This window comes from Lissotriton vulgaris, chromosome 1_1 (assembly GCF_964263255.1).
Source record: "Lissotriton vulgaris chromosome 1_1, aLisVul1.2, whole genome shotgun sequence".
NCBI classification, from domain to species: domain Eukaryota; kingdom Metazoa; phylum Chordata; class Amphibia; order Caudata; family Salamandridae; genus Lissotriton; species Lissotriton vulgaris.
Window position 1 is genome coordinate 283,318,562 of NC_141685.1, and position 19,288 is coordinate 283,337,849.

The following is a 19,288-nucleotide window of genomic DNA, read 5'->3' on the forward strand; positions in this document are numbered from 1 at the left end:
ACCCGATGTAGGTGTACCGGCAGACAATACCTCCACATAAATATGTGACGTAAAAGAGGCGCTCCCCCCAGGAACAGATATGAAAGCCTACAAATGGATTAAAGTATTCGATATTTTGTGAGGACCCACATACGGTCAGTCCTCCACGCATATATAGCACTCCTAGCACGAGTGCTAAAAATGCTTTTCACGTGGTACCTATTTTTACCACTCACTTTTACACATCACTCACTTTATTTTGAGAGGTCCTGAAGAAAGCCCTAATATTTTGTCTCTAGGGCTGAAACATGTCGACCACCATAGGGTAATAACAAGCTACACAAAGTATTTGTAGCCCATTACTCCCTCTCCGGTTTTTAAACATACCCCAGATCACCAGGAATTAAGAAACAGGTAGAATTCTGGAGGTATTTTTACAATTGCACTCACTTCATCACATTCACCCACACCTGAACCTGCTCCACTGTAAACAGGTGTCGCAGCACAGCTGGGTAGCATTCGGCTACCCGGCTGGGACCAGATGATGAAGCATGACACCAACTAGATTGGTGCGTGAGGGTTTTCTTAACAAACCTTTGAGGTGCCAGACACTCTAGTGTCAGACAGTCATTTACCTTCGCCGTCTTCTTTGGTTTTAAAATATTAAGTACATTGCCTAAAGATAAGAAAGAGGTGGCATGAGATAGCAAGGCCTGGGCCTGCAAGTGAGACTGTAGGGGCATGAGATAGCAAGGTCTGGGCCTGTAGGTGAGATTGAAGGGGCATGAGATAGCAAGGATTGGCCTGCAGGTGAAGTTGAATGGGCATGAGATAGCATATTTGGGCTCAGCAGTGAGATTGGAAAGTATGGCAGAGCATGACCTGGGCCTGGAAGTGAGGCGGATCAGTCATGAGACAGCAAGGTACGGGCATAGAGGTGAAACTTAACCTCTTGTGTGCTCATGACGAGCTGAGCTCGTCATGAGCTACGGTGGCCGTGTGCCAGAGGCGCAACTAGAGCCAAATTTCGGGGGGGCTACGAAAAAATTTCGGGGGGGGGCTGAACCTTTGATCAGTAGGCAGAGTAGAGCTGCAGGGCCTCCAACAAGGGGTGAAACAACAGCAAGGCCTAATTAACATTGAAATGGTCTTTTAAAGACCTGTTAAACATTCGGGTGCGGCTCTATGTGTGCCCGGGATCTGTCTTATCCCGGGCTGCCACACACGACGGGGGGGGGGCTGAAGCCCGGTGAGTTCAATGGGTGTTGCGCGCCTGCCATGTGCTCATGACGAGCTCAGCTCGTCATAACGGCTGCAACGCTCGCACGCGGCAATAATTCCCCCGCTGTGCTGAGCGTTCTAAACAAACGGATGTGTCCGTGACAAGCTCAGCTCGTCATGAGCACACGGCCACCGTGGCTCATGACGAACTCAGCTCGTCACGAGCACTGGGGCGCTGTGCGTGCCTCCTTCCCCCCAGCACAGCGAGGGAATTACCCCGTGGTGAAGGGCTAAGGAGTATGAGATAGCCTGCTCCGGGCCTGAAGGCGAGACTGAACGTATCAGGTTGCAAGGTCTTGGCCTGGACTGGAGGCTAGATTGAGAAGGCGTGAGGTAGCAAGAGCTTGGCCTAGAGGTGAGACCGAAGAGGCATGGAATAAACAGCAAGATCAGGGTCTCGAGGTGAGATTAAGGAGGCTTGAGACAGCACGGTCTGGGCCTGGAGGTGAGACCGAGGGTGTATGAGATAAGACACCAGGGTCAGGGTCTAGCATAAGGCTTGACACTGAACGAGCTGCCAGGATTGGTGTAAAGTGGGTCATGGTCTCATGGGAACAACAGATCGGAGTGAGGAAATTAAGGACTAGTGGGAGTTGTGCACATAAGGGGTTTGGTGGGAACTAGGGGTTCAGTGATGTGATCCACGCCAGATGTATGACAATAGCAACGTTTAAGCATTGCCAGGACGATGTATGTTTATAGGGGGTCTATGCAGCGAGATGTGCCTCGTATTACACGGTTATCTTGTTAGTAAGAGCCTGGCACCCCGGCTCTCTGGGTTTGGTGGGTGGTGCAGGAGGGGCGGCGCGGGAGGGCGGGGCTCCATCTGCATGGGGTACGTCAGGCCTCGCCAGTGACGATCTTCCGTGGCCTCAATCCATGGCATGGATTGAATGTTATCTGTCATGGCGCAGAGCGGGTCGTTATTTAATAATTAATAACGCCCTCGTCTCCTCCTTCGCTCCAGCCCGGCCGGGAGAAGCAGCGCGGCCGCGGAGGTGTCAGCCGGAGCGCGTCTCCCGGTGACTCCGGCTCTTACTTAGAGGAATAAGGCCATCCGTCCTCACCTGTCATCTGGCCCACAATGGCCCCTGTCAAGGCCCGTGATTTAGGCCTTCCTCTCTTTTCCCATTAAAGGCGGCCTTCCCATCACCACCATTTAGCGGCGTTGCTCGGCGGTGGCCTCTCCCTCGCTGCACCTGCCTTCCCTGATAGGCCACCGCGGCCACTAATTGCCTCCGTTCATTCCAACCTGCGCGTGCAGTTGCCGGGGCCTTTATGAAGTTGGAACGGACCCAAACGACGCCATAAATTACACACACGCACTGTGGCCGGTGCCGCACAAAGAAACAGGGCGTTCTTGCTTCATCTTGTGGTTATGAGCTATAGCTTGAGACTGCAAACCAGCCTCTCCTCTATTAACAACACAAACCCCGCTCCCTCCTCAGGAGGGTCACCTCAGACACGTGCCTCTCCCAAAACACGTGCTTTTGCTCCTCTCTCGGCCTTAAACATGCTTCGGCCTCAGACATCTCAGACAGTCTCTTATCATCAGGCAGACGCTTCTCACAAAACATGCTTCAGTCTCAGAAACATGCTTCGGCCTCAGACAGTCTCTTATCATCAGAGAGACGCTTCTCACAAAACATGCTTCAGTCTCAGAAGCATGCTTCGGCCTCAGACAGTCTCTTATCATCAGAGAGACGCTTCTCACAAAACATGCTTCAGTCTCAGAAACATGCTTCGGCCTCAGACAGTCTCTTATCATCAGAGAGAAGCTTCTCACAAAACATGCTTCAGTCTCAGAAACATGCTTCGGCATCAGACAGTCCCTTATCATCAGAGAGACGCTTCTCACAAAATCACAAAACATGCTTCAGTCTCAGAAACATGCTTTGGCCTCAGACAGTCTCTTATCATCAGAGAGACGCTTCTCACAAAACATGCTTCAGTCTCAGAAACATGCTTCGGCCTCAGACAGTCTCTTATCATCAGAGAGACGCTTCTCACAAAATCACAAAACATGCTTCAGTCTCAGAAACATGCTTTGGCCTCAGACAGTCTCTTATCATCAGAGAGACGCTTCTCACAAAACATGCTTCAGTCTCAGAAACATGCTTCGGCCTCAGACAGTGCCTTATCCTCAGGCAGGCGAGTCTCATTAAACGTGCAACTATCTCAGAAACATGCTTCAGCCTCAGACAGTCTCTTATCATCAGAGAGACGCTTCTCACAAAACATGCTTCAGTCTCAGAAACATGCTTCGGCCTCAGACAGTCTCTTATCATCAGAGAGACGCTTCTCACAAAACATGCTTCAGTCTCAGAAACATGCTTCGGCCTCAGACAGTCTCTTATCATCAGAGAGACGCTTCTCACAAACAGATGCTTCTCACAAAACATGCTTCAGTCTCAGAAACATGCTTCGGCCTCAGACAGTCTCTTATCATCAGAGAGACGCTTCTCACAAAACATGCTTCAGTCTCAGAAACATGCTTCGGCCTCAGACAGTCTCTTATCATCAGAGAGACGCTTCTCACAAAACATGCTTCAGTCTCAGAAACATTCTTCGGCCTCAGACAGTCCCTTATCCTCAGGCAGGCGAGTCTCATTAAACGTGCAACTATCTCAGAAACATGCTTCAGCCTCAGACAGTCTCTTATCATCAGAGAGACGCTTCTCACAAAACATGCTTCAGTCTCAGAAACATGCTTCAGCTTCAGACACTGCCTTATCATCAGAGAGACACTTCTCACAAAACATGCTTCAGTCTCAGAAACATGCTTCGGCCTCAGACAGTCTCTTATCATCAGAGAGACGCTTCTCACAAAACATGCTTCAGTCTCAGAAACATGCTTTGACCTCAGACAGTCTCTTATCATCAGAGAGACGCTTCTCACAAAACATGCCTCAGTCTCAGAAACATGCTTCGGCCTCAGACAGTCCCTTATCCTCAGGCAGGCAAGTCTCATTAAACGTGCAACTATTTCAGAAACATGCTTCGGCCTCAGACAGTCTCTTATCATCAGAGAGACGCTTCTCACAAAACATGCTTCAGTCTCAGAAACATGCTTTGGCCTCAGACAGTCTCTTATCATCAGAGAGACTCTTCTCACAAAACATGCTTCAGTCTCAGAAACATGCTTCGGCCTCAGACAGTCCCTTATCCTCAGGCAGGCGATTCTCATTAAAAGTGCAACTATCTCAGAAACATGCTTCAGCCTCAGACAGTTTCTTATCATCAGAGAGACGCTTCTCACAAAACATGCTTCAGTCTCAGAAACATGCTTCGGCCTCAGACAGTCTCTTATAATCAGAGAGACGCTTCTCACAAAACATGCTTCAGTCTCAGAAACATGCTTCGGCCTCAGACAGTCTCTTATCATCAGAGAGACGCTTCTCACAAAACTTGCTTCAGTTTCAGAAACATGCTTCGGCCTCAGACAGTCCCTTATCATCAGGCAGACGCTTCTCACAAAACATGCTTCAGTCTCAGAAACATGCTTCGGCCTCAGACAGTCCCTTATCCTCAGGCAGGCGAGTCTCAATAAACGTGCAACTATCTCAGAAACATGCTTCGGCCTCAGACAGCCTCTTATCATCAGAGAGACGCTTCTCACAAAACATGCTTCAGTCTCAGAAACATGCTTCGGCCTCAGACAGTGCCTTATCATCAGGCAGACGTTTCCCACAAAAACATGCTTCAGTCTCAGAAACCTGCTACGGCCTCGGACAGTGTCTTATCATCAGAGAGATGCTTCTCACAAAACATGCTTCAGTCTCAGAAACATGCTTCGGCCTCAGACAGTCTCTTATCATCAGAGAGACGCTTCTCACAAAACATGCTTCAGTCTCAGAAACATGCTTCGGCCTCAGACAGTCCCTTATCCTCAGGCAGGCGAGTCTCATTAAACGTGCAACTATCTCAGAAACATGCTTCAGCCTCAGACAGTCTCTTATCATCAGAGAGACGCTTCTCACAAAACATGCTTCAGTCTCAGTACATGCTTCAGCTTCAGACACTGCCTTATCATCAGAGAGACACTTCTCACAAAACATGCTTCAGTCTCAGAAACATGCTTCGGCCTCAGACAGTCTCTTATCATCAGAGAGACGCTTCTCACAAAACATGCTTCAGTCTCAGAAACATGCTTTGGCCTCAGACAGTCTCTTATCATCAGAGAGACGCTTCTCACAAAACATGCCTCAGTCTCAGAAACATGCTTCGGCCTCAGACAGTCCCTTATCCTCAGGCAGGCGATTCTCATTAAACGTGCAACTATCTCAGAAACATGCTTCAGCCTCAGACAGTCTCTTATCATCAGAGAGACGCTTCTCACAAAACATGCTTCAGTCTCAGAAACATGCTTCGGCCTCAGACAGTGCCTCATCAGGCAGACGCTTCTCACAAAAACATGCTTCAGTCTCAGAAACATGCTTCGGCCTCAGACAGTGCCTTATCATCAGGCAGACGCTTCTCACAAAAACATGCTTCAGTCTCAGAAACATGCTTCGGCCTCAGACAGTGCCTTATCATCAGGCAGACGCTTCTCACAAAAACATGCTTCAGTCTCAGAAACATGCTCCAGCATCAGACAGTGCCTTATCATCAGGCAGACGCTTCTCAAAAAAACATTCCTCAGTCTCAGAAACCTGCTTCGGCCTCAGACAGTCTCTTATAATCAGAGAGACGCTTCTCACAAAACATGCTTCAGTCTCAGAAACATGCTTCGGCCTCAGACAGTCTCTTATCATCAGAGAGACGCTTCTCACAAAACTTGCTTCAGTTTCAGAAACATGCTTCGGCCTCAGACAGTCCCTTATCATCAGGCAGACGCTTCTCACAAAACATGCTTCAGTCTCAGAAACATGCTTCGGCCTCAGACAGTCCCTTATCCTCAGGCAGGCGAGTCTCAATAAACGTGCAACTATCTCAGAAACATGCTTCGGCCTCAGACAGCCTCTTATCATCAGAGAGACGCTTCTCACAAAACATGCTTCAGTCTCAGAAACATGCTTCGGCCTCAGACAGTGCCTCATCAGGCAGACGCTTCTCACAAAAACATGCTTCAGTCTCAGAAACATGCTTCGGCCTCAGACAGTGCCTTATCATCAGGCAGACGCTTCTCACAAAAACATGCTTCAGTCTCAGAAACATGCTTCGGCCTCAGACAGTGCCTTATCATCAGGCAGACGCTTCTCACAAAAACATGCTTCAGTCTCAGAAACATGCTCCAGCATCAGACAGTGCCTTATCATCAGGCAGACGCTTCTCAAAAAAACATTCCTCAGTCTCAGAAACCTGCTTCGGCCTCAGACAGTCTCTTATAATCAGAGAGACGCTTCTCACAAAACATGCTTCAGTCTCAGAAACATGCTTCGGCCTCAGACAGTCTCTTATCATCAGAGAGACGCTTCTCACAAAACTTGCTTCAGTTTCAGAAACATGCTTCGGCCTCAGACAGTCCCTTATCATCAGGCAGACGCTTCTCACAAAACATGCTTCAGTCTCAGAAACATGCTTCGGCCTCAGACAGTCCCTTATCCTCAGGCAGGCGAGTCTCAATAAACGTGCAACTATCTCAGAAACATGCTTCGGCCTCAGACAGCCTCTTATCATCAGAGAGACGCTTCTCACAAAACATGCTTCAGTCTCAGAAACATGCTTCGGCCTCAGACAGTGCCTTATCATCAGGCAGACGTTTCCCACAAAAACATGCTTCAGTCTCAGAAACCTGCTACGGCCTCAGACAGTGTCTTATCATCAGAGAGATGCTTCTCACAAAACATGCTTCAGTCTCAGAAACATGCTTCGGCCTCAGACAGTCTCTTATCATCAGAGAGACGCTTCTCACAAAACATGCTTCAGTCTCAGAAACATGCTTCGGCCTCAGACAGTGTCTTATCATCAGAGAGATGCTTCTCACAAAACATGCTTCAGTCTCAGAAACATGCTTCGGCCTCAGACAAACATGCTTCGGCCTCAGACAGTGCCTTATCATCAGGCAGACGCTCTCACAAAACATGCTTCAGTCTCAGAAACATGCTTCGGCCTCAGACAGTCTCTTATCATCAGAGAGACGCTTCTCACAAAACATGCTTCAGTCTCAGAAACATGCTTCGGCCTCAGACAGTCTCTTATCATCAGAGAGACGCTTCTCAAAAAAACATGCTTCAGTCTCAGAAACATGCTTCGGCCTCAGACAGTGCCTTATCATCAGAGAGACACTTCTCACAAAACACGCTTCAGTCTCAGAAACATGCTTCTGCCTCAGACTGTGCCTTATCATCAGAGAGACGCTTCTCACAAAACATGCTTCAGTCTCAGAAACATGCTTCAGCCTCAGACAGTGCCTTATCATCGGAGAGACGCTTCTCACAAAACATGCTTCAGTCTCAGAAACATGCTTCTGCCTAAGACAGTGCCTTAACCTCAAACAAGTGCTCCCCACAAATCATGTACTGCAACCTCAGACAGTCCCTTATTCTCAGACAGACGCTTCTCGCAAAACATGTACCTCTGCCTTAGAAACACGTTTTGGCCTCAGACAGATAGTCTGTTACCCTCAGACAGATGCTTCTCACAAAACATGTGCTTCAGCCTCAGAAACATGCTTGGGCCTCAGACAGACAGTCTCTCACCCTCAGACAGGGGTTTCTGACAAAACATGCACTTCCGCCTCAGAAACGTAATTTGGCCTCGGACAGACATGCTCCTGTCCTATCCTCAGACAGACTATTCTCACAAAACGTGCTTCAGCCTTAGAAACATGCTTCAGCCTGAGACAACCTTCTGTCTTGAGAAAGGCTCTTCTCACAAAACATGTACTTCGGCTTAAACAACATGTCCTTCAGCTTGAGACAGTCTCTTACCCTCAGACAGGCCTACCTCGCAAAACATGTACCTCCGCTTAAGAAGCATGAGGCAGGCTCTTGTCCTCAGGCAGGCACTTCAACCAGAGTGTAGTACTTGTCCCATCGGGCAGGTGCTTCTCAACCCAAGCACATGCTCCCCTCTTCAGGCACATGCAGGCAGGTGCTGTTCCTTCAGGCACTGATCCTCCTAAAATGTAAGTTTACCTAACACACTCGCTTCTCAGATATGGCATTTCCAAATGAAATTAAGTTTTCCCCATAGCATATGCTTCTCCTCCTAGATACACGACTCTACCCAAAATCACACTTCTTCCAGACTTGCATTTTTCTCACCACAGACACGTGCTTATAACCCCGACAAATGCCTTTCCCCAAGGCAGGTTATTCTCCCCAGATACATGCTTCTCCCCATAAATCTGTTTCTACTGAGACAATCCCTCCCGTAGACACGCTTCTGAGCAGGCCGTGAAGCACGTCCAGACACGGGATTCTCCCCAGATATGTGCTTCTTACCAGACACACGCTTCTGATGATTCTCCCAGCCATGTGCTTCTTCCCAGACACACGCTTCTGATGATCCTCCCAGACATGTGCTTCTTCCCAGACACACGCTTCTAATGATTCCACCAGGCATGTGCTTCTTCCCAGACACACGCTTCTGATGATTCCCGCAGACATGTGCTTCTTCCCAGACACACGCTTCTGCTGATCCTCCCAGACATGTGCTTTTTCCAAGACACATGCTTCTGATGATCCTCCCAGACATGTGCTTCTTCCCAGACACAAGCTTCTGATGATTCCCGCAGACATGTGCTTCTTCCCAGACACACGCTTCTGATGATTCCACCAGTCGTGCTTCTTCCCAGACACACGCTTCTGATGATCCTCCCAGACATGTGCTTCTTCCCAGACACACGCTTCTAATGATTCCACCAGACATGAGCTTCTTCCCAGACACACGCTTCTGATGATTCCCGCAGACATGTGCTTCTTCCCAGACACCGCTTCTGATGATTCCACCAGACGTGCTTCTTCCCAGACACACACTTCTGATTATTCCTGCAGACATGTGCATCTTCCCAGATACACGCTTCTGATGATCCCCACAAGACATGTGCTTCTTCCCAGAAACACGCTTCTGATGATCCTCCCAGACATGTGCTTCTTCCCAGACACACGCTTCTGATGATCCTCCCAGACATGTGCTTCTTCCCAGACACACGCTTCTGATGATCCCCCCAGACATGTGCTTCTTCCCAGACACACACTTCTGATTATTCCCGCAGATATGTGCATCTTCCCAGATACACGCTTCTGATGATCCCCACAAGACATGTGCTTCTTCCCAGACACACGCTTCTGATGATCCTCCCAGACATGTGCTTCTTTCCAGACACACGCTTTTGATTATTCCCACAGACATGTGCTTCTTCCCAGACACACGCTTCTAATGATTCCACCAGACATGTGCTTCTTCCCAGACACACGCTTCTGATGATTCCCGCAGACATGTGCTCCTTCCCAGACACACGCTTCTGATGATTCCACCAGACGTGCTTCTTCCCAGACACACGCTTCTGATGATCCTCCCATACATGTGCTTCTTCCCAGATACACGCTTCTGATTATTCCCGCAGACATGTGCTTCTTCCCAGACCTACACTTCTGATGATTCCCCCAGACATGTGCTTCTTCCCAGACACACGCTTCTGATGATTCCCCGACATGTGATTCTTCCCAGACACCCGCTTCTGATGATTCTCTCCTCAGACATGTGCTTCTTCCCAGAAACCCACTTCTGACGATTCTCCCCTCAGACAAGTCACATGTGCTTCTTCCCAGACACACTTCTGATGATTTCCCCTCAGACATGTGCTTCTTCTCAGACACACGCTTCTGATGATTCTCTCCTCAGACATGTCACATGTGCTTCTTTCCAGATGCATGCTTCTGATGATCCCCACAAAGACATGGTTCTTCTCAGACACACGCTTCTAATGATTCCCCCAGACATATGCTTCTTCCCAGACACACTTCTGATGATTCCCCCAGACATGTGCTTCTTCCCAGACACACGCTTCTGATGATTCTCCCCTCAGACAAGTCACATGTGCTTCTTCCCAGACACACGCTTCTGATGATCCCCCCCAAAGACATGTGCTACTTCCCAGACACACGCTTCTGATGATCCTCCCAGACATGTGCTTCTTTCCAGACACACGCTTTTGATTATTCCCACAGACATGTGCTTCTTCCCAGACACACGCTTCTAATGATTCCACCAGACATGAGCTTCTTCCCAGACACACGCTTCTGATGATTCCCGCAGACATGTGCTTCTTCCCAGACACCGCTTCTGATGATTCCACCAGACGTGTGCTTCTTCCCAGACACACGCTTCTGATATGTGCTTCTTCCCAGACACACGCTTCTGATGATTCTCCCCTCAGGCAAGTCACATGTGCTACTTCCCAGACACACTCTTCTGATGATTCTCTTTCTCAGACATATGCTTCTTCCCAGACATAAGTTTCTGATGATTCTCCCAGACATGTGCTTCTTCCCAGACACGCTTTTGATGATCCCCACAAGACATTTGCTTCTTCCCAGACACACGCTTCTGATATGTGCTTCTTCCCAGACACACGCTTCTGATGATTCTCCCCTCAGACATGTCACATGTGCTTCTTCCCAGACACACACTTCTGATGATTCTCCCTCAGACGTGCTTTTCCTCAGAAAGGTGCCTAACAGCTCACGTGCAGCACACTTAGACACAAGAATCTTCCCAGACGTACTTCTCCCCTAGACACACACTTATCAACTAGCCGTGCTTCACACATAACTGTCACCCAGACAGATGCTTCTGAGGTGACCGTGCTTCCCCCAGATATGTGCTTCCCCAAGACTCCAGATTCTCAGCTAGCTGTGCCTCACATTCACACACTAACTGTATCCCAGGCACGTTCTTCACCTGATGCACGCTTCTCCCAGAAACACACTGAGGTAAGTCATTCTCCCCAGACACATATTTAACCCCAAATAACCTGACTTTATTCAAGGTCTGGTGCCACCCTCAACAGCCTTCCCATGGACGAGGTGTGGAGAGTTTGGTGGCCCTCATGAGTTGGAGAGCATTCATTGGGTTGTCTGTCAGGGCCGCATGGTGCTGTCTAGTGCTACTCGAAGGCAGGAGAGGAATTGATTGAGGAGCACAGGTGCTGGGATGGAATGGTTTGTTGGTTTGGCGGGTTGGAGAGAGGTCTTTTGCTTGATCTCTTGGAGCTGAGGAGAAGTAATTTGTTGACCCTCAAGGTCTGGGAAGGAATAGTTTGGCGATCCTCCTGGACTGAGCAGGCACCAATTGGTGATCCTCACTAGCTGAAGAGATACTTGATGGTTCTCTTGGTGCTGGATGAACAGTTTGGTGACCGGCAGGGCTGAGGAGAGGTTCTCAGGTGGTCCTCATTGACTAGCGATAAATAGTCTTGTGGTGTTCAGGAGGGGGGAAGCTAGTTGTGGTCCTCTATGCCTGAGGTGTCATAGTTTGGTGGTACTTCTGCACCGCTCTGGATAGTTTGGAATATCTAAAGGGTCTTTAAGGTAAGAAAGAGGCTGAGGTCCATACCTGATGTTCAGCTGAATTAGCTTGTCCATCTCTTGTTCCATGTGCTCCTGCAGCTCCCCCGGCCGCAGCAGCACCTGGCATATGGGGCAGATGGGGGCCTGGCTGTCAAACAAGGCCACCTTCTTCTTGCCTGTGAAGGAAGAAAGCAGAAAGTTGTAATGTGGGCTTCAGCTCATCCCCTACTCCTGCCACTGCACACTCATATCTACATTTTCACAACTCCCTGTTTATACTGGGAGTATGTATACACTGCCTTGGTCTTCTGTGCTCTACAGCTGCATGCTATGTGCTACATTGCTATACGGTTTATGTCATATGTAAGAAATCTGAGCAGAGAAAGATATTTCCAGGGAAGCCACAACAAAGAAAGCCTGTTACATAGAAAAACTATTTTGTGAAACTGCAATAACAAACTCAACGAAAAAGAGTAGTCATTTGAAAATGCAGGCATAGTCTGTGATCTACAGGTATATGCTGTTTGCTGATACGTTGCACATTTGTACTTTGATGTCCTCTTATTGGTAAGAATTTACACATGCTATAAGAGTCTCTGGTGCACCACAGGACAGCCAGTCGTTTGTACCTCTGTGCTTTACCAAATGACGGCTGCTGTAATGGTGGTGTCTATTGGGCGACGGGATGGCCGCTTTGCAGTACCATAAGAGGTGCTCTTCCCCTATGGACAGTAACAACATTTGCACACCGGGAGAAAGGGAGCCTAGTTGATTCCCAAGATCAAACCAGGGGGCAAAGTTGACTCCACAACTCCCTCCCTGTTTCGTCTAAGCCTTTTTTTGTTACCCACGTTGAGAAAGAGAGACCAGAACTAAACTCATGCACCAATCGAGAAGGCCCCTTGTTGTAAGTAACTGCAGACGTTTTAAAGATGATTTATTCTGGAGAGTAATGACAGACAACCCAAACGCCTGCTGGCCAAGCTCTAACTGACTCTCCTAGAATTCCAAGGAGAGTCAGAGCCATCAGTATCCTGGAATGGGTGTAAAGGGCACAGAGTAGAACAGGTCATAGAGTTATACAATGCAAATAGTTTACAACACCCCTGAATTCAGAAAGCCACGCTGCTGACAGCACTCCCTGGGACAGCTTGCTGGTACATTGCGGATGAAGTACTGACCATGTTTTTAGTGATATTCGGAGGAGCGAATAAAGGTAAACCAAGGTTACCACTTACTAAGGCTATTGCTGGTAATTTCAGGAGAGCTAACTCTGAAGTCTAAGGGAAACAGACGGACCATCTGGAGACCTTCCTCTGCTCTCCACGGTTAACACCTCCACATTCATGAAGCACGGGCCTGATGCCTAAGGACAGCATGGACTATTTTCTGTTTAATGCAAGAGCCTGGAATGAGGCGAGGCCAGGGGCAGGTCAGGGGACCGACAGTGTTAGTACGTCGACAGTTAGCAGTGCTCTAAGGCACGGTGGTGTCTAAGGTTAGTGCCTGTAATATTTGGAAGGGTAGTTCTATCTCAGGCTAGTGTCTGCACTAACATTCGAGATGGTTACATCTACCCTGGAGCCTGTAATCTTATATAGGATTGCTCTTCTATTGAAGGCGAGGGCCTGCACTATCTCGAGACCACTCTGTTGTCTGATAACAGAGCATGTACTATCTCAAGGGGTACAGTGCCTCTAATATCACAACAGATAGTTCTGATGTCTAAGGACAGAGCATTTAGTATCTGTAGGATTAGACCTGCTGTCTGAGACAAGAGTCCCTAATAGCATGAGAAACAGCCCTGCTAAAGCTACAGACCGCAGTGCGTGGAGGCGCTCTGCTCTACAGCGTGGGATCGAAAGATCATAGGGAATAAAGAATCTGCTTGAGGGTAGTTTCTGTCTGAGGGGGTAGTTCTGCTGTGGGTCTCAAGCACAAGCTTGTGAGATTGGGAGGGATCCCTTTGACGATTATCTTCGAAGAGATGGAGATTGCTAGAGCCACTTACCTCACAGCTCTACCAGGCCTTCTGAAACCGCACCTCAGACAGCAGAGGTACCCTCCCATCTGCCGATTTGGTCTATGTCTCTTATGGAAATAAATAACCCAAGAAGGTTTGGGAAGAGTTGACAATGCAAGTTGTAAATTAGGCCCCCTCCAAGCTATATCCAGAGCCTGACAAAGTGTCGATGTTTAGGAAAAATCCATTAATTTGGGAGAGAGAGCCAGAGCGCAAACTGAGAGGAAGAGGAATGAGGTAGAGAGATGAGAAAGAAGAATTAAGGGTGAGAGGGAATGAGAGAAACTGAGCTAGGGAAATCATTGACACAGTGGGCCTGACTGTAATTTACTTTGGGGCATATTATCAAGGGGGTTTATCTCTGCTTTTTTGGCTTTAAAAGCCAAGAAAGCGGAGATAAAATGACCTCCCTATTACCTAGCTGTCGCTAACACCAGTTAGCGACAGCTAGTAGGAGATAGCGACCATCTTGGGCCCCACTTTGCATGTCAGTGATATTTATCACTAATGACATGCAAAGTGGGCGTGCCAAGATGTTAGCGACTGGAAACAGTCGCTAACATCGCTATCTCCTATTACCAACTTTTGGAGATATTCGTGCTAAGCGCGAATATCTCCAAAAGCTAACACCTGCCCCTAAGCAGTTCTTAGCCATGTTATCCAATGGGAGGTGGATAACATGGCTAAGAGCATTAGCTCGCTAATGCATGAATATCGCTGACTTTTCAGCGATATTCATGCATTGCGGACAATTTTTATCGCATTTGCGATAAACCTTGGTAATACCAAGGTTTATATGCGATAAAAATCGCCGCAGCTCGGCGATAATTTTTTCACGCTAACCAAGCAATAGCGATAATTATCGCTATTGCTTGGTAATATGCCCCTTTGTTTCTGAGCAAAAAGTAGAAAGGTCAATTGAAAAGACAAATAGGAAATATGTGCTTTGTGGCACAGCTAATATTACATTCCATGTCAATGCTCAGTAGTGTAGGCCATATCCTACTAAGCTCCATTTATCCAGTTCGTCTTAGCAGTAGTGTGATGTTTTGTTGCCCACTTGTGCACATGTTGCTAGTGGGTCCAAAGGATGCACCTAATAGAACTGAGTGAATAAATTCACTGATTCTCTCATCAGAAGAAGCGCTTACTATCCCTGACAAGGCGTCAAAGCACTTTTTCGGCGAGTAGCACACTACTCCGGAAACCATAAAGGATTAGTGTTGAATTAATAAAGTGAATTATGAAAATAAATTGAGTGGTGGGTATGGTAGTCCATTTTCTGGATTGAGAAGAATAGCGGCAGGACAGAAAAGTGAAAAAGGTTTCCATTTATATAGTACTTGCTACCCCTGATGAGGTGTTGAAGCACTTTTTCGGCAAGTAGCACACTACTCTGGAACCCATAAAGGATTAGTGGTGAATTAGTATAGTGAAATATGAAATTAATTTGAGAAGTGGACACGTTAATCTGGTATTTGGATTGAAAAGGATAGTGGGGAGATAGAAGAGGGAAGGATTTAGAATTTATTTGTGTTTTTTTTGTTTTGGAGCTCATAGCAGTTGGAGAAGGCTTGGGATAAGTAAAAAGGATGTGGAGGGGAAGAGTCAGGGGGAAGGGTTTAGAAAGACTTGTTTTGGGCGATCGGTATAGTAAAAGAGGTATGAGATGATGCAAGGAGGGGTTGAGTAGGATAAGGTTATTTTGGGGATCATAGTAGTGGTATGGGGTTTGGGATGAAGGAGAGAGTGGAGGTAGAGGATATATTGATAGAAGTATAGGGTGAGAAATAAGGTAGTGCCTTGAAAAGAGTAGTAGAAAGAGGTTTGAGATGCGTCAGAGAATTGAGGTAGAAGATATATTGAGAGGTAGTGGGTGAGAAAAAGGTTAGTGCATTGGATATGCTGAATTAGAAGAAAAGTAATAAATATTTAGATCCATAAGTACATGGAAAGTATATTGATGCATAAAGGAAGTAAGTATGTGTAGATTAAAGATATTGATAGAGGTATACAGTGAGAAATTGGGTAGTGCATTGGAAAGAGTAGTAGAAAGAGGTCTGAGATGAGTCAGAGAGTTGAGGTAGAGGACATATTGAGAGAGGTATAGATTGAGTAATAGGGTAGTGCATTGGATATGCTGAATTAGCGTAAAAGTCATAAATATATAGATCAAGTACACGGAAGGTATATAGATGCATAAAGTAAGTAAGTATGTGTAGATTAAAGATGCATTAAATAAACACCAGCTTTCAAATGTTGTTCTTAAAAATGTATGTATTTGCTTTAAAACATAATTATTCTACACATTTACACAAAGCAATACACATATATAGGTACATATCGATAGTACAAATACATGCTTATATACAGAGGGGTATGCTGTATATGGCTGCCCTGGCAATATTTGTTTGGGTTCCTGTATCTAGGTGTTTAGAACTATGGCCTATTATGTGGAGAGTAAAGCAGTGTGTTATGGAATGCACATTATCATCTGGTTAACTTCAGAGCTCTTCAGTTAAAGGTATGTAAAAAGGTTTCAAATGTAAATACATATATATATATATATATTATCTACTGGCGCTTGCCAGTAGGAAATTATAGCTAGAACGGAGTTTCTATCAAAAAGGACATTTTGAGGTGCCTATACCTTTGGTGCTGCTTGAGGAATCTCAGTAAAATTTTCCACACAAATTTGCCCAGTACATCAGATGGAGACTGGATTGTTTCAGGGTGTTTCATGCAGTGGGGGCTGAGAAAAAAAGGGGGGGGGTGTTACACATGCTAATTACCTTTAAACAGCTGGACGGAATTACACCAAATTTGGCAGGATGCTAGATGTTGGTACGCAGATCAGGCTTTGTGTGATTATGTGTAAATCCGTACAGTAGTTTGGGATATATTAACCTGAAAACAAATTTGGATATCTGGGTACATGGATTACCCAAGGATCCAACAGTCCCCCTCCTGTAATCTGATTGGCACTTTAACAAGGAAGTGTTGGCAACCATTTTGGGACGCAGCTTGAAGCCAAGTCCCAAAAAAAACTTTAAAATGAAAGAAAAGAGGGCAAGGTAGGAATACCCTGACCCCCCAGATATGGCGGGAAGGTCCCACAGTGACCCCACCAGGAATAAAAAAGATACATTGTTTTCAATTTTGTAGCAAATTTGTGTGTGGATCTGCTGCAAAATTGAAAAAAAAGTGCAGGTTTCCTCACTTCTTTTATAGGAATCCAGCAGGTTGGCCAATCCCAGAGTCATATCAAATTAAAGGAGGGGGATGCATAGGGCCCCTGGGACCACCACCTCCCCAGGATTTGTTATAAATTATGCCGGGGTGCCCACATGGCAACCTCCGCTCCCCGGGAACCACCACCTCCCCGGGGCTTATCCAAATCTGAATGGGGGGCCGTGCAGAACCCCCCAAACCCTCGGGACCACCACGTCCCCATGGCTCACTTATAAATGGAGCAGGCGGGCCACACGATACCCCTGTGCCCAAGGGCCACCACCTCCCCGGGGCAAGATTTTTAATTAAACAGTGAGGGGGAACGCATGGCCCAGCTACTGGGCCATTTTCAGCCCCGGGGACCACCAGCTCTCCAAGGTGGCCAGTTAAAGTGAAAGGAGGGGGGCTGTGCCACCCCGTCCAGGAGCCGATAATGGCCATCCCCCAGGGCCGGCTCCTGCTATGTTCCGGGGTGCCCACCCCCGGGACATAGCTTTTTAATGTGGCTGGCAGGAGCTTTCCAACCAAGCCACAGCAAGCGCTCTGTTTCAGCAAGTGAGAGCGGAGAAATACTCTGGCTTGCTGGATGCACAGCATTTGCTTTGGCACACAGGGAGCTGCATGTTTAGCACTGTTAGATCAATAGTGAGCTTGCCATCAGTCCTGCAGTTCAAAGGTTTGGATTCCATAACAAACGTAGCCATTTGATCTTCTGAGGTTATTAAGAAATAATAATAATACACATTGCTCAACTACCTAGAGACAGGTAAGCGTTTGATGACTACTACAAAAAATACCCATTGTTATTAATCCCTTGATCGATGAAGGCGGAATACAGGACGCCGATTTGAGGCTCTCGATGTGCCTTGACAATGGCCAATACCCAGAAGAATTTAAACAAAAAATCGAGCGTGCTTCGGAAGAGCATCGAAAGGCTGACCCTCAAAAGCAAACTCTGTCCTTTAGTAATCCCGGCTCTGGCTTAGGGAGCTTCCGTTCTGTGTGCTCGTCGACAGAACTATCCAGCCTGCCCGCTATTAATAGAGGCTCCAAACAATGAGACACGTGCACTTATTAATAACCCTAGAAATATTGAGGTTTGCTCCCAAACAAAGAGGCAATACGCAGGATATCCTGTTTTCTTACATTTGTGACTCCTGCTGCGTTGAGCAGGAATGTCGCTCCTCTCTATTGCAGCACGTGTGCAAAAGCCTCAAGCCAAGTTCATGGAGCCTATTCACAAACGGTCCTTTGCTGTACCACTACAGTAGGCCTTCGTGCATACCAGAAAAATGCTACTCACTCACTTTTGTGAAGCGACCTCCACCTCTGCCACATCTGTATTTTCTGTGCAGTTATTTCGCACATGTGCAGAGTGAGAGGAATAGAGTTAATGAGGGAGTGGGTGGGGGGAGTGCCTGGAAAATTCTTATACCCAAATGGAAGGGGAGAGGAAAGATTCTACAGCCAAAAGGTCTACACACAGTACTAAATGCCCCCCCCCCCCAGTTCAGCACTAGAGTAAGTGCAGCACCAGCCATGGTCACACACAAATACTGCAACACACTGCCATAAAAAACAATTATTTTTCTTAAAATATATATGTTAAAGTGTAATTCAAAAAAATCCCACCAAGAGTAATATTTGTATTTCTTATATATTAATAAGTCTAGAATTATTTTTATTATTTTTTAGCTTTTAACAAATACTGAAGTAATATGACATTTTATACTATAATATATATTATTAATTTGAGATACATTGTATATATCATTTTTATATATACATTGAACAATATGGATTATATTATCATATAGATTATTGTTTAATGTAAAAATGTGTTTATAATCAAAATATGTATAATATTTTTACTAAATTTTGTAATAAATTTTTCAAAATGAAAATTAAGTGTTTAAACTTCTTTTGAAAACTACAAAAATATGTATTTAATTCTATATATAATCTTTAATATAATTCATACTTGTCTATAGGGACACCTCTGCCATGGTGGCGGAGGTCTCCATCTATGAGCCAATTTCGATGCGGTTGGAAACAGGACCGACCATCGGTCGGACCCGTTCCCACTGCATCGAAATGCCCCGTTTAGATTCCTTTCCGACCAACCGATTTTGATGGGGTCAGTTGGAAAGGAATCCGAACAGGATTTCCGAATGGCCTCCGACGGGTTCTGAGAGCCCGTCTGCTATTCGGAAACCCTCCAGTAATCCCTCTTTCCACAGAGGAATTACAATGGCAGATTCCCTCAGCCTTTCTGTGCCAGCCTTTCTGAAACAGAAAGGCTGTGGGAATCTTACTT

General features: G+C 46.6%; 1 protein-coding gene across 6 annotated transcripts in view; it reads right to left on the minus strand.

Annotated features, from left to right (window-relative positions):
• Positions 1 to 19,288, minus strand: part of RNF220 (ring finger protein 220) — a 726,058-nt gene that overhangs the window by 261,053 nt on the left and 445,717 nt on the right. For all 6 annotated transcript variants that reach the window (XM_086952315.1, XM_086952313.1, XM_086952312.1 and 3 more), the window contains one exon: positions 11,764 to 11,893. In XM_086952315.1, the coding sequence (XP_086808441.1) occupies positions 11,764 to 11,893 (130 nt within the window). The remainder of the gene's footprint in view (positions 1 to 11,763; positions 11,894 to 19,288) is intronic.